General features: G+C 34.1%; 3 protein-coding genes across 6 annotated transcripts; 2 read left to right on the top strand and 1 right to left on the bottom strand.

The window, feature by feature from the left end:
- LOC131009171 (transcription factor GTE4-like) lies at positions 1-4,239 on the top strand. 4 transcript variants are annotated; one of them, XR_009096410.1, is made up of 7 exons: positions 70-1,883; positions 1,974-2,019; positions 2,114-2,233; positions 2,365-2,435; positions 3,052-3,098; positions 3,848-4,032; positions 4,131-4,239. XR_009096410.1 is itself a non-coding variant. In XM_057936414.1 (5 exons), exons 1-4 carry the CDS (start codon positions 384-386, stop codon positions 2,424-2,426), a joined length of 1,728 nt encoding a protein of 575 aa, XP_057792397.1. In that variant the 5' UTR covers positions 1-383; the 3' UTR covers positions 2,427-2,435; positions 3,848-4,239. The 4 variants fall into 4 exon arrangements, 1 of the variants encoding a protein (XP_057792397.1); XR_009096409.1 differs by lacking the exon at positions 3,052-3,098; XR_009096408.1 differs by having other exon boundaries at positions 3,848-4,239.
- Positions 4,240-5,184: 945 nt separating this feature from the next.
- Positions 5,185-7,534, top strand: LOC131009173 (signaling peptide TAXIMIN 1-like). The gene is made up of 3 exons (XM_057936416.1): positions 5,185-5,564; positions 5,659-6,628; positions 6,758-7,534. The coding sequence occupies exons 1-2, from the start codon at positions 5,254-5,256 to the stop codon at positions 5,780-5,782; spliced, it is 435 nt and encodes a 144-aa protein (XP_057792399.1). The 5' UTR covers positions 5,185-5,253; the 3' UTR covers positions 5,783-6,628; positions 6,758-7,534.
- Positions 6,804-14,438, bottom strand: LOC131009172 (protein trichome birefringence-like 39). Its single transcript, XM_057936415.1, has 5 exons — positions 13,736-14,438; positions 13,431-13,602; positions 8,795-8,970; positions 8,447-8,605; positions 6,804-7,531 (listed from the first exon to the last, which is right to left on the bottom strand). Exons 1-5 carry the CDS (start codon positions 14,035-14,037, stop codon positions 7,243-7,245), a joined length of 1,098 nt encoding a protein of 365 aa, XP_057792398.1. The 5' UTR covers positions 14,038-14,438; the 3' UTR covers positions 6,804-7,242.
- Positions 14,439-15,037: the final 599 nt, after the last annotated feature.

The following is a 15,037-nucleotide window of genomic DNA, read 5'->3' as shown; positions in this document are numbered from 1 at the left end:
GCTCCATCTATCCGCGTGGACTTTCCCTTTACTCGCGCACCTCCCTTCTTTCTGCAAGATAAGAAATAATCTATGTAGAGTAAAGACAGATTGCAAAGAGGGGAAAAAATCTTCGAAAAGGTATGTGTTCGAAACCCTAATCTGAGCTCTACTGCTTGCGTGTGTATACGGCGGTGGCTGGTTGTGGTAGGAATAGAAGAAAGCTCTGTTTTAATTGAACTAGCCGTGGTGATTTAGTGCGTGTTCTGTCTCTGTGTTTCTCTCTCCATTGGCGGGATTATGTGAATTGAGTAGGGTTTGACTTCGCGTTGAAAAATTCAAGAAATTGAGTTGGTGTGTGTTGTGTGTGTTTCTCTGCGATAGTTGAGTTGAGGTGTGGTGCAATGTTGGGGGGTGGGAATGAGGGATCTGAGGAGGATAAGCTGAGGGAGCGTAAGGTTTACAGTAGAAGGCCGTCGTTTAAAGGGCTTGAAAACAGTAACAGCAGTAGTAATTTGTTGAGGGAGCAGCAGCAGCAGCAACAGCCGGAATCTCAGGCTATGGTTTCGGAGGGCTTGAATTCTATGAAGAGAATGCATAATTCTGGTGTTGATGCGGGCCGTGATGGCTTGGGTGGGAGGGGAGGGCTTCTGAGGCAGGATAAGGTTAGGATAAGTTTGTCGATGAAGTCGAAACGTGATGCTCTGGAGTTGAGGAGGAAGCTGGAGAGCGAGAGGGATATGGTGCGGAGCTTGATGAGGAGGATTGAGTCGAATGAGGGGATAAAGAATGGAGCTCAAGGATTTGATGGTAGAGATGGGGATAAGGTAGCTGCCGGGGTGGGGCAGCCTCGGATGTTGAAGCCGTTGAATCCGTTGAGCGTGTTGGTGAACGAGAATAGCAAGCCGGGGAATGATGTTGTGGAGAAGGAGAAAAGGACCCCGAAGGCAAATAAATTCTATAGAAATACGGAGTTCTTGCTTGCAAAGGACAAGATTCCGCTAGGTGAAAGTAACAAGAAATTGAAGCCGAATGGGAAGAAGGGAGGAGGAAGTGGGGCGGGGATGGAAAGTTTTCCCAATCATGTTTTGAAGAGTTGTACGGCGCTCTTGGAAAGATTGATGAAGCACAAGCATGCTTGGGTGTTTAACAAGCCAGTTGATGCAGTTGCTCTTGGTTTGCACGACTATTTCGAAATTATAAGAAACCCCATGGACCTGGGTACTGTGAAAGGGAGGTTAACTCAGAATTGGTACAAGTCCCCGATGGAGTTTGCTGAGGATGTCGTGCTTACATTTCAAAACGCTATGACGTATAACCCGAAAGGGCAAGATGTTTATGTGATGGCCGAACAGCTGTGCAAAATATTTGAGGATAAATGGGCTCCCATAGAGGCTGATTATAAACGTGAGATGAAGCTAGGTGCAGATTATGATGTGGGGCCACCAACGCCTACATCTCGGAAGGCTCCTCAGCAGTCAAGAGCACGGCCTGATATGAAAAAACCTTTAGATAGGTCTGCGATGGCCCACTCTGGTGATCCTAAAAGAAAGAAACCAAGTACTGCGCTGTCTGGCAAGGTTCATGCGCCAAAGAAGCCAAAGGCGAAGGATCCCAATAAAAGGGAGATGACATATGATGAAAAACAAAAACTTAGCATAAACTTACAGGATTTACCTTCTGAGAAGCTTGAGAATGTTGTTCAGATCATTAAGAAGAGGAATCCATCTGTTTCCCAGCAAGATGATGAGATTGAGGTTGACATTGACAGTGTTGATACTGAAACTCTTTGGGAGCTTGATAGGTTCATAACAAATTATAAGAAGAATTTGAGCAAGAACAAAAGAAAGGCCGAAATTGTCGGTAATTTTGTAGCTGGTCAAGAGCAGAACACCAATGACAAGGTAGTTAATTTACTTTATTATCTCAATTACTTTTCGCATAGAGCCTTAGATTTTGATTGATGCATTTCATTTTTGTGTTTTTCTCGGCAGGTTGCTACCTCTGTTGTAACGGAAACCCCAAGAGCAAGTAGAACAGGTAAAGGTTTCATAGAGTAAAATATAAAAATTTTTGAATGCTTCAAAATTGTTTCTACCTGAGCATCATTTTGTCTATTCTTTTTCTTGAGCAGATGAAGAGAAAGTCGCCTCACCTCCGGTTGAAGTAGAGGAGCCAGAGGTAGAGCACAGTGATAAGAACCAAGGAGCCAGCCAAAACAGCTCTAGCTCTGATTCGGGATCTTCTTCCAGTGGTAATTGATAATTCATTTTTGCTGTTTCTTATACAGCTCTTTTAACCTTTTGTAATGCATTTAATGCATATTTCTTCGATTGTTTCCTTAAAAGCCATGCATGCCCTCTTATTAATCTTATATTTTCATAGATTCTGAAGGAGAAAGTTCTTCAGCAGATGGCTCTGACGGGGAACACTCACCTAAGAATTGAATTGTTGAGGTACTATAATGTTCCTTTACGAGCATTCAAACTTCTTGCCTTTGTGGATTTTGGTTTGACCTTTTCAGATGGTAACCCTTTTCTTTGATGCCTTGTTATCTGTGTACTTACATCTATTTATCTGGGTAATTGAATAAATCATTTTAACCGATTGGGATCTTTGTACGGTTCAAAATAATGGGCTCTTGGCAGGAAAATATCTATATGCTTGTAATAATGTTACATTCCTGCAAGGATTAAACGAATCAAATATTTTTTACGTGCAGGACAAGCATTGATTTTTCAGTTATATGTAGAAAATCTTGCAGGCTTTATTACACTGTCTTCTGCAAAGTTCTTTTTAACAGCGATATAAAATTTGTGCTGACCTTGCACATTAAATGAAATGCCATTTCAAGCACGATTTGCACACTTTTTCTATAGTTCGTAGCCTGTTATTTACTTTAATTATAGAAGCAAATATGAATGCCTAACCTAAAACCAATTCATGTCTTATAACGTTGAAATATAGCATTTCCTGCTGTTCTTTTCTTCTTAACTTAGAGATGGTTAAGAAAGTATATTTATTGGCTTGTTGTGATTAGGATTCTGACTGTTAATTGATTGCATTTGTCAGGAATTTATCATATTTCATTCTGTGAGGAACCTTTTTATGAGTAGCATGTAAGATGTTTCTTATTTACTTTCTCTTTCTACTTTCTAAGAGTTTGCTTTCATCTGACAAATTTATTCATGTAAATAATGCAACTAAAATACATTGCCTTCTAATACAACCATATAGTACAGAAATGAATAGAGCTGCGAGTCAAACCATATTGAAAGTTCCAATTCTAGAAATTACCAAGAGAATTGAGCTGGCTGGATAGGTGGACGAGTGCGTATGTACAAGAAATCATGAATTACCTCTAAAATTGAAATAATATTATATAATCAGCTATCAAATTGGTGATGCGGAGCGTGGTGATGGGGAACGTAATATGAACTTGAACAAAAAAAATGAGGGCAGTGGAGATGAGAAATTGAGAATGTTTAGATGGATGTGCTATCAGACTATATTAGATAGAATTGGTAATTGGGTAGCTTTTCTGTGTAGAAAAAAACTACCCTTGTAGAATTAGTTACAAACGCGACATGAAGGAAGATTTCTGATTATATAGATGCATATTGTGGTGCCAACTAAAATGGTAAATACATAAACAATAAAGAGTAGGACTAGTTTAATGCCCAAGTCTCCTTGATAGATATTCATTATGCTCATTAAGCGTTTCTTGTTCTTGCTCTGCTCTCTTTACCCTGTCTCCATGTGAGGCAAGACTAGAAGTATCTTGGTTTACTCGAATTGGTTTTTTACCGACTTAGATTTGCTTATTGCTCACATATTCTGATGATTATTTTACTACGTCAATTTGCAGATATTGGCGAATCTCATGCTGACAATAAGGCTAGAACTGTACTCGAATGATAGATGCACCCTTGACTGTTTGTGGATCCAGAAGGAATTCTTGGTCATTGGCTCAATTTGTAAATACCCGTAGTGGGTGATAACTGTAGATTTTTTTCTAAGCAGATGTGTGGTAATCATGTTCGTCTCGTAGAGGTACGTTGCTCACAGGTAGTGGTTTGTATGATATGTTTAGGTCATGCATACCGATAGCACAAACGGCTGTGTCCTCTAAATCTGTAATTACATGACAGTGACTGTCTCCCTCTGTAAGTTGTGTAGAAACCAGACATTGTTCGTGTTCGTTGTTTGCAGACGTCTGTGATCAGCTCCGATGGTGCCGGTTAGTTTCTCTTTTCTCAATCGTCTTCTTATAGTTATGTCTAGCAGTTTAGTTTTGATCCTATGTTTTTTTGTTATTGCATCTGTATAGGTTTTCTTCTGGTTTTATTTTGTGTTGGGGAAAGTAATTTCTTGAGCATACGTAGTTGGGATGTGTGGTTTTTGTCGTTAAAAGATTTGATCAGGCATTGAAGGCACTAGTTTGAGATAATGTGGTTGATTCATATCCATGTGAAAGAGCTAGAATCTCAAAAATTCTGGTGAGGGATAAAATTATTCAATCATATGAATTATCAATTTTGAATAGTAAATATATATTTTTTTAATAATTACAAGAGGCATTTAAATAAGCAACCCGTAGGCGGGATCTCTACACCACACAAAGGTGGAAAAATAATCTGCACGTAGGCGGGATGGATCACTATCCACACAAGAGTGTGGGAAAATTATCCACATGCAGACGAGATTGAATGATTTGAATTCAAGATCTCTCACAAAGGAGAGTCTTTGAGTGCTACAATTTTGCTAGTTGAGTATACTTCAGTGGAACATCATTAAAACGATGTTGCCTCCATCTATCAAGAGTATACAATAATTATTTGATTTGACAATTCATAAAGAGTGTGTTACTTTTCTTTTTTGAAAATTATTTCACTTTTTTTTAAAACCACAATCGCTTATTTATGCATGATTCCCCGCTCAATTCAATAACAACTATTCCTTTCTATATAGTGGGGCACTTTATTTACTAAAAATATACTCTAGCAACTACTACTACTCAATTGGATGCATGAACGTTGTTAATTTTTTTTATTATATTAAAATATAATAAATTAAGATTGAAAAAATAATTAAAAATTATAATAAATTAATAGTGGAAAATGATGATACACACTAAATTATGAGACATATGTTCTGGTCCGTTAATAACGTTGATACTTAAAATCGAAATTTCAAATTTAAATTCAAATTCTCGAATCTAAACTAGTAAAATCCCATGCAATTTCTGTATTTGGTATAACGACAACCTATTTAATGAGAATAAAGTTAGCCACCTCGCATGTTACAAAATTACTCCATTATTTATACATTTATTTAATCCATGCCTCACTCTCATTCATCATTCCTCCCAAAAGAAAAGGAAAAAAAGAAAAAAAAAAGCTCAACAAAACAAAAGGAAAGCAACAAAGCTCGCGAAATTTCGAGAAAAATCGAGGTGGTGAAGATCAGCGGGAGATGTGCTGCGGCGACGGCGATTGCAGGCCTCTAGGGTTCCTGCTGGGGCTGCCCTTCGCCTTTCTCTCTCTAATCATCTCTCTCATCGGCATACTCATCTGGATCGTCGGGTCAGCTGCTTATTAGTAATTGATTCCTCGCATTTTCGCAGCGTTGATCGGTGAGATATAGATACAAATAAAATTGCGCGTATTGTATGTATAGGTTGTTGCTGAGCTGCATATGCCCTTGCTGTCTGTGCGTGACGCTGCTGGTGGAGATGGCGCTCGAGCTCATCAAAGCCCCCATTCATGTCATGGAGTGGTTCACTTCTCAGATCCCTTGTTGATTTCTTAAATTTTTTTTTGAAATTATATTATTTTGGTGTGTGTGTGTGTGTGTGTTTGATCTTGATTTCTCGTGATATCGAGTTTCTTCACAATATAATTCTAGTTTTATGCTGCTGTGTGGAGATATATTTTTTTTTAAAAAAAAAAATTTGCAGGAAAATTTCTTCTTTTTTTTTTTGAAAGGAGGAAAACCTCTTCTTAATCATCAAAAAAATCATGTGATTATTAATGAGATGTTATATACCAAAAATACCAATAAATGAGAAACATTAATTCTGAAATTGTTTTCGTCTGTGTTATTATTTTTTTTTTTTTTGAGGCAATGAAATATTATGTCTTATCATATAATTCAAATGAAGTTATCTTTGTATTTAATTACACCTCATATGTATTGACTAAATAATTTGAAAAAAGCATCAGTAGTAAAGAGGATAAGTGATCAACTTTTGAGAAAGTGTATACAAATATACTTTTTCTTAGAATATAGTATTATCTTTTCCTTCGAATATTATTGATGGGACTCGTAATAATCTTACATAACTCATGCCAGCTACAAATTGATTCTCTATTTTTTTTTTTGCCACAATTGACAATTAATTAAATTGGTTCTCTATTTCAATTTTGAAAATTATGAGATTCTTTGGTTAAGTTTCAGAGCCGAATGCAAAAGTAGAAATAAGTTACTACACAAAATCTTGGGTACATCTGAGTGTATCGTACAATCGAATTGACCCATACCCAGAATAGTATTATTTATATGGGCTGGGCAGGTTATGGGTTCAAATCAGGGTGCGGGTCAAAATTTAAGTGAAGGTATAACCCGATTGTACGGTGTACACCCGGGAGTATTATTTATATGAAGAGAAACAGATCTACCCAGAATAGTATTATTTATATGGGTTGGGCAGTTCAAATCAGGGTGCGAGTCAAAATTTAAGTGAATGTATAACCCGATAGTACGGTGTACAACCCAGGAATATTATTTATATGAAGAGAAACAGATGTATAAAGGGCATAAGATTGATACAAAAGCTAGTATTTTTATAATAAAACTACATGAATTTGTAATCTTTCATTTCACCAATTCAGGCAATTAATTAGATCTCATCAATTGCCTGAAAAACAATAAACTAGTTTACATTTGTACCCCTCTCTTATTAAATTACTTTCACAACAAATATGAAATTAGAAAGAAAGAAAAATGAATTTCCTCTCTATCAACACACCCTAAACCCTACACACATTTGTAACTCATTTCTCCAACGTGGTGACTCAAACCTCCAACCTATCGGTTGAAAAGAAAGCGTCTTACCAATTGAGCTGTACTTTATAGTCGAGACCCTTAATTTTCTATAACTATAGACACATAAATATGAACCAATGAAATGAATGACTCTCACAAGAACCAAACACGACTGGGAGATAGAGAATCTAAAACCTAGCCTCGACGGACCAACGCTCAACCAACGAGGGCCGTGTAGAGCAGCTGATTCCACGTGTCGGGGAGGCCGGGGAGGCACCAATGGCTGCAGTCCAAGCCATTGTGGAGGCTATAGTAGGTGGGGTGTGCATCTTTTCTGTATTGAGAGAGAAGTGTGATGTCAAGCAAATACACAGGCTTCTTCACTCTGCTCAACACTTTGTTCACTACAACTGCTGCTGTTGGTGTGCCTGCTGGATACTTCAATCCAAAATATGGCTGTGTCTCACTTTTACATGATTTTGATGCCTCACCCCAATCCCTTCCCCTGCAATTTGTTTTTTGGTCCAAAAATCAGTAAACATTTTTTTTTACTTTAATGAAAAGCAATCAACAAATATATACTCCATCCGATCCCATGAAATTAGTCCTTTATTCTATTTCGGGATGTCTCAGAAAGATAGTCCACTTTTTTAATTAATGTTATATAAAAATAGTATTTTACTAAATTAACCTTATTTAATGTTTCACTTAAATGTGAAAATGATGTGTAAATATAATAAATAAGGGTATAAAAAATAAAAACACAATTTATGAGTTGATTAATACAGAAGATTAAATACATTTTTTTTAATATGTGTACAAATGACTGGGGACTAAATTGGTGGGACGAAGGGAGAGTACTATAATTGAAGACCAAAATATGTTTCGAGAATGATGAACCATAATGTATACGAGTCATAAGATTGTGAATGGATGTGGAAATCTTACTCAAAATTCAGAACTGAACAAATTGAATTTTTTAAGATTAATTATCAACTGAGCCGACCAACTTTTTTTTTTTTTTTTTAATTTGAAATAACTTCAATTTCCTTTCGACTTTCAATTGACCAAAAATTGCCAAATACTCCAAATTTTTAGTACTATGAAAAATACTAAAAAAATGAAAACAAATTGAATATCTCTATCACCATAAACCAAAGCAATTAAACAACAACATAAGCATAATTTTCTAATAGCCTAATTCATTAGGGTTATTAGATTTTATATATATATATATATATATATATATATATAAGTAGTAATTACAAAACCTTAAAATCAAGCTTTCTAAAGTCAAAATGCTACGATTGGATTCGATTTTGCTAACACCTAATAATATATAAATATGCTCTTTTTTAGGCCAACAATATATAAATATCCCATAGGAATAAATTGGTGAAAAGGAAAAGGAAATGCTTACTCATAATGTGTGGGAGAGATTCCTTGAAAGAAGACTTTAGTTTTGGAAGGATCTATATTTCGGTTGACCCATCTTGCCCAAGTAGTCAACCCTTTGTAGTATGCTATCAAACGGTTAGTATCCTTGTACAATTTCCCTCCTTCTTCAATGTAATCCCACCTATTTTAAATCAAAATAAATAATTAATCAATCAAATCAAACTCCTTTGTAAAAATAAGAAGAAGAGATAATCAGTGTTTAGGAGGTTAATGCTCAAGATCTGAGGTCTTAGATATGAATCCCCCGTCATACAATCATTAAAACTTCTTTATTTATTTATGTAATTTATCAAGAAGAAAAAAAGCCTACGGTTGAGAACTTCCAGTGTGGGTCCACCAATGCCACGTGTTGAAGATGAGTACATCCATTCCGAGCCAGGCGTCCCCGCTTCGGATCGAATCCAGCTTCAAAACCCGACCCGCTTTTTGGGTCTCCATGTCAACTAGGTATGGAGTGCGATACAGCATCAATTTAACCCCATAATCCTGAATATTTTGCCATTCCAAATTATTTTAAATCTCGATTTCAAATAAATCAATAAATAAGAGGCTTCGCGATTTAAAAATCAACGTATCATAAAATAACTGGAATATACTTCACTCGTCCCACTAGAATTGGCACACTTGTCTTTTTTATTTGTCCCACTTGAATTAACACTTTTCTTAAAATGATATGTGGTCCCTACATTCTCTACACACATAAAATAAGTGGATCCTACCTACTTTATACTTTTAACCTTTTATTCTTAATCTTCGTGCCCAATTCAAAAGTGTCAATTCTAGTTGGATGGAGGGAGTAATTAACAACTACAACTACTTCAACTATATACGAGAATCACATTTATCGTATAAAATAAGTTTATAATTAATGAATTCACTATCAAAATATTATGAGTCTACTGTGAAAAATTATGAATTCAAAAAAATATATTTTTTTAACGCACAAAAAGTAGTTGAATGGACGTCAGCATTGAAATTTTTGTCTTAATAATGTACATATCGTAGGGCTTCTTTTTCTTATCTAGGTGGGGTTATGTGGTCATGTTGCACCCATGTGTGTGGAACTACCTTTGACAATAACAATGGGTTTGAAACGAGACTTGTACATTAATTTATAATTATTAAAAGGAAAACTATCACTTTAATCTTCATACTTATTTTTTCATTATTATTTATTTTTAATTATTAAAATATTTTTAAAATAATAAATTATTAATTTGTAGTAATTATACTATGTGTTTATTTTTCGACTACAAAAAATTGACGTGGCGCGTCGGATGCTCATGACACATTATATTAATTTTCTTTTAACTTGGATGGCACAGAATGTGACATGCCAGCTAAGTGAATTTTTCGAAGTTGAAAAATGGACGGAGTGAATAAGTGATAGTGATATAAAATTGATAGTTCATGAGTTGATAAAATATTTTGATAATTCAAAATAATTTATATTGCTAAAACAATTTGGAGTTTAAGTGATATTTATCCTTACTAAAAATATTATATCTATAAATAATTATGAAAAGCTTTATGTCTCAAACTATAATCGGCTCTTCAAATCCAACTCACATAAATATTTTTTTATAAAGCGGTTAGAATTCAAAAATCAGCTATAGTTTGCGATATAACAGTATATTTTTCCAACAAATTGCATCCTACCCAGAAAAAATAATAAAAAACTGTATACAAAACAAAATCAGATAAATGTAGTATGAATTTTGAAATAATATTAATAAATGAGGTGACCGGACGGAGTACATTCAAAAAAAATTAAAGACCCATATCGTCCACCTATCTTAAATTTTATTTTTAGAAAGTAAAATATTTGAATTTTAAATGAAGGGATTTGTATTCGAATAAATTGGAGTATACAATCCACATTAATTTTGGTTACAAAAGAACCAAGGCAAAAGTAAAAATAAATAAATAAAATGTCTTTCTCAGCTGCAATAATTGCACTGTCTAACTCCACTATTTATATTTTAAAATAAAAAAATAAAAAAGGAGTGAGAAAGAACTCCATTTATTGTAGACCGCGGTTGTTAATGTGTACACAAAATTTAGAACACAGAAAAATGATTTTAAATCAATCCTATTGAAATTGTTACCAAATATTGGTGTGAACTATAATGAGGGTGTGATCTGACCTATGGTTGTTATAATTAACCATATGTAGATTAATGTGAACTATTAAATTGCATCATTAATTGGATGACAAAGCTTAAAAACAATTTTATAACTTTTTTCGTTATTTAAAATAATAATATACTCCTAGTTAATAGGTCATCGTCCACTCAACCATTCCGAGTAAGCTTAAAATTATTATTAATAATTATATTTTGCACTTTATTGCTTCTATAGAAAACAGAATAAAAATAGTTGGGCAAAGTGGTGTTTGGTGAAATCAATTATTGGCTCGTCCATTTTCAAAAATAATCCTCAATTCATCACATAAAGTCCCTTTCCATTGAGTTTTAGTTGTTATTCAAATTACGTTATCTTGATTGAATAAATATATAGGCGTCAATTATGCAAAGATTCATGATGGCATGTTTGGTATTTTTCTTGATTTAGGCATGAATTGTCAAACATATTAACTTGCTTTTTTATGATAGCTTCCTCACCGCGGAGGAGGCTTAGCACAATCAACAAAGTTGAAGTATCAAAGTCTCTCTCGCATAAACAGTCATTAATTCAAGTTTCGTTGACATCGTGTAAATTATACAATCACCTTAATTTTGAGATAGGTAATATAATTGTGAAAAACAAGCATAAACAAAAATGTGGTACCTCGATTAAGTTTTTTCACCTCTTTTACATGAAATAAATTTACCAATGGTTCACTTTAATTACATGACATAATTTTCCCATATAAACAAAACAAAATAAAAATAATAATATGGTGAAGAGAGTGGGTTTGGCCGTTTGGGGCATCGGCGGCTTTATAAAAGTGAGATTGTGGGCCTTTATTTTTGAGCACGGTTATCGCCTTGAATGTTTGAAAAATCTTTCATCACCACCTAATAAAAGCCTAACCCTAGCCGCCGCCTCCAAAATTAACAAATTCAATTTTGAGTTCAATTATTAGCCTCTACTTATCAATTTCAAGTAGGATGGATGCTTTATTTTTCTATTCTTAACGAATATTATTTCTAATTGTTTAAGAAATAAATATGTTGGTAAAACGCTTATTCTCTAATCAATAACTCGGGAGTTCGAGTCACGTAGAAGACTAAAGTGTAAATATTTTTTTTCTTTCTTTAAATATAACAATTTTTTTATTTTCTATATAAAAAAGGGATGAGAGAATCTTACGTGAGCCGTTTCACGATAAAAAGTGTAATTATTTTCTTCATGAAAAAATATGTATAATTATTATTTTTAACATTCACAAAAATAAGACACTTTTTCTTACATGAGACTACATTTTATGTTTTATCTTTATAAATATTCTTTATTTATTAGAAAAAAAAATCACTTATTTCAATCTCAATCACTTATTTTATATAATGGAGGAACTTTTTCTCCACTATATAAAAATCACCACCTATTTTATTAAAATTTGTGCCAAAAACTATGTCTCACTTTTCGTCTGACACGGGAAGTATAAATTTTAACAAAATTAGTACATATTATTGAAATAGAGAAAAGGGAAATAGTGAGATAGTCTAACGAGTATTCTCCACTCTTAATAAACTCAACAATTTATTTTAAAAAAATTGTGTCATCTCTCATAAGTTCTTTATGAAGGAATGAAGTATAATTTGTCACATATTTATATTAGGATAAGAACATGTGCAGATTTGAATATATTGGGATACTTTTGGAATATGATAAATATGACGTAGTTTTAGGAAATTGTAAGTCATTCGTAGATATCTTATCCTTGTTGGTTTATTTTTGGCAACTGAAGAGTATGTTAATGTCTTGTCGATTTTCTCCATAGTGACTATTGAATAATAAAATTATCTAAACAATAAATAAATCCTTCTTAGGGTGGATTTAATTGAAATATTTTTCTTACAAAAATAAGCGACGTACTGAACTTCAAGTTTGACTTCTCCAGTTTGACTATTAGAAGACGATTGTTTTATCTCATTATTTTCTATTTATTTAGTCACTGTCACTAGTCATGCCTCACCATAATTCATGAAATAGTATATATTTATACACACGCTAAGTAAATATTCGGTTAGTATTAATCAAATTTAGACTAGTACATTACCTTTCAGTTCATTTGAATTATATCTATATAAATGATTAATTTTCACGACTTAAAATTTTAAATTCAACCTCCCATATCATTTTAGGCGATCATCATTTCTCCATCAAGAAAAATGCATGCATAAAATAATTATTATTGGTGGAAATTGTAAATTTTGCAGTATACACGTTTTCGATCGATCATCCGTTATAGAAAAATAATTTTACGATCATTATAAACATTTGTGCATATAGTAATACTGGAACTCTATTATTTATTCAAATATTTACATATAGCATCCCAAACACTGTCACATGATGACTTTTTTTTTTTTTTTGAGGGCACTGTCGTATGATGATTTTTTTTTTTTTTTTTTGCGGGATTGTCGTATGATGATTAGAAAGGATTAAAAGTAGATAAAAAATAATGCGACAGAAACAGCAGAAACCATTTAATACACACTGTCCCCTTTTTACCTTAAAGTTTTAAACGGACGAAATTAAATTAATTATTATCCCAATTAATTGAATTCCGAGCTAGCTAGTACAAATAAAAAGTACTAAAACGATAGTTTATTTTTCTTAATTTTTAATTTCCTCACTAAAAGTCGACATCGTATTGTGACGTGAATTCGTTATAATTTATAGTAAAAAAAAAGAAGTAAAAAAAAATTATTGCATGGGTAATAAAACGTAAAAGTAAAAGCTGGATTAATTAATAAATTTAAATAAACCGAACTCACCAGGAAAGTGAGTTGACCCAGTCCTTCGCGGCGAACGAGTGAGGTCCTGGCCTTGGGCACCCCCGAGTGAATCATGCAACTCAGCGATTCCCACATGTTCAGACTCAGTGAGTCCCCTACAAACATGATCTTCTTCCCCCTCATTCTCTCCAAAAAATTCAATCCATTAAACCTGCAATTTCCAAACACAAAATCGAAATCGAAATCAAAATCAAAATCACCACCGATTTCTCGACAATGCCGCCAAAAACACACACTCTCACACACGCACACACAGAGGCACGTGTTGGTGCGTGTTTAATTACCTGGCTAGGTTGCATGAGAAAGGCTGCCATCGGTACTTGAGGTAATTCCGATCGGGCCGGTTGTATTTGAGGCAGTTGAATTCGTCGTCGATGAAGGGGCACGTCGAGGAGTCGTAGAGAGGGTAGGAGGCGTCGTACACCCATTTTCCGCGGAAGATGTTGCATCCCCCTCCGCCGACGCCGGCGAGCTCTCTAGCAGCCGCCGCGGTGCGGCTGTCGTTGAGGCGGAGCTCGGCCGCCGCGGCATTTGGCGAGAGGAAGAGAGCTGCGGAGATGATTAGGGCTGTTAATAGCAGCCCCATTTCTTCAATTGAAGTTGAAAACCTGAGCGAAGCAGTTGGATAGTACTTATACTATATACATGTAAAGCAAACAAGAGTTTGTTAGGGGTGGGGGAGGGTGGGGTGGGGGGGGGGTGGCAGACTGCAAGTGCAGATGAAAAATTGAAAATGTGCAATTCCACCAGCCACATAAATAGTGGTAAAAATAAAAATAAAATTAAATAAATAAAAATTGTACTAGCAGGAAATAAATGAAAATTTGGATGCTTTGAATAATTATGCGCATGTGGGGTGAGATCATTTATCAACTTCTTCTTTTTTGTATATGGTGAGACTAGTGAAAATTCTGTTGATTTTGTGATGTGTTATAATTTATAAACATACAACAAGTCGGAATATGTAGACAATTTTTCAAAATTAAATAAGTCTGGAAAATAAAAAATGTCACTCATGATGTTTTCTACCAAAAATTTAAGAAATACGTTAGCTCAATTGGAAAATGCGTTCAAATAAATATTACAAAAAATATGACATACAAAACGTTACATAATTGATAAAATGTTTCCTCTCTTAACTACTAATAGATTTGACGTTCGAATCACTTTATGTGCATAAAGTGTGATGTGTGTGAGTTGGATTCTAAAAAAATAATATTACAAAAAAAAGGGATTATGGTCAAAAAATACACAAATCTTGGTGAAAACTGTAATTTTCACTTCAACTTTTAATTAAGCCAAAAAAATATACTCCTATGAACTTATATTTTAGTTGCAAATTTCACCTGAGTTTGACTTCCGCGAAATTTGAGCTTAGTTGGTAATCGAAAGTTCACTTCATGTTGGTCTAATTCTGATGATGAAGAGTATTTAAAAGCTCAGAGGTCTAAAGAAGACAAACACGAATATATTTGACTTAATTTCAACGGCCAATTAAACTTTAATTTCGCCGGAAATAAATTACAATTAAAATATAAGTCCATGTATTTTTTTGGCTTAACTAAAAGTTCAAATAAAAATTATAA

This window comes from Salvia miltiorrhiza, chromosome 2 (genome assembly GCF_028751815.1).
Source record: "Salvia miltiorrhiza cultivar Shanhuang (shh) chromosome 2, IMPLAD_Smil_shh, whole genome shotgun sequence".
Classification (NCBI taxonomy): Eukaryota; Viridiplantae; Streptophyta; class Magnoliopsida; order Lamiales; family Lamiaceae; genus Salvia; species Salvia miltiorrhiza.
The sequence above is the reverse complement of the archived record's forward strand: the minus strand, read 5'-3'. Positions and strand labels throughout refer to the sequence as shown.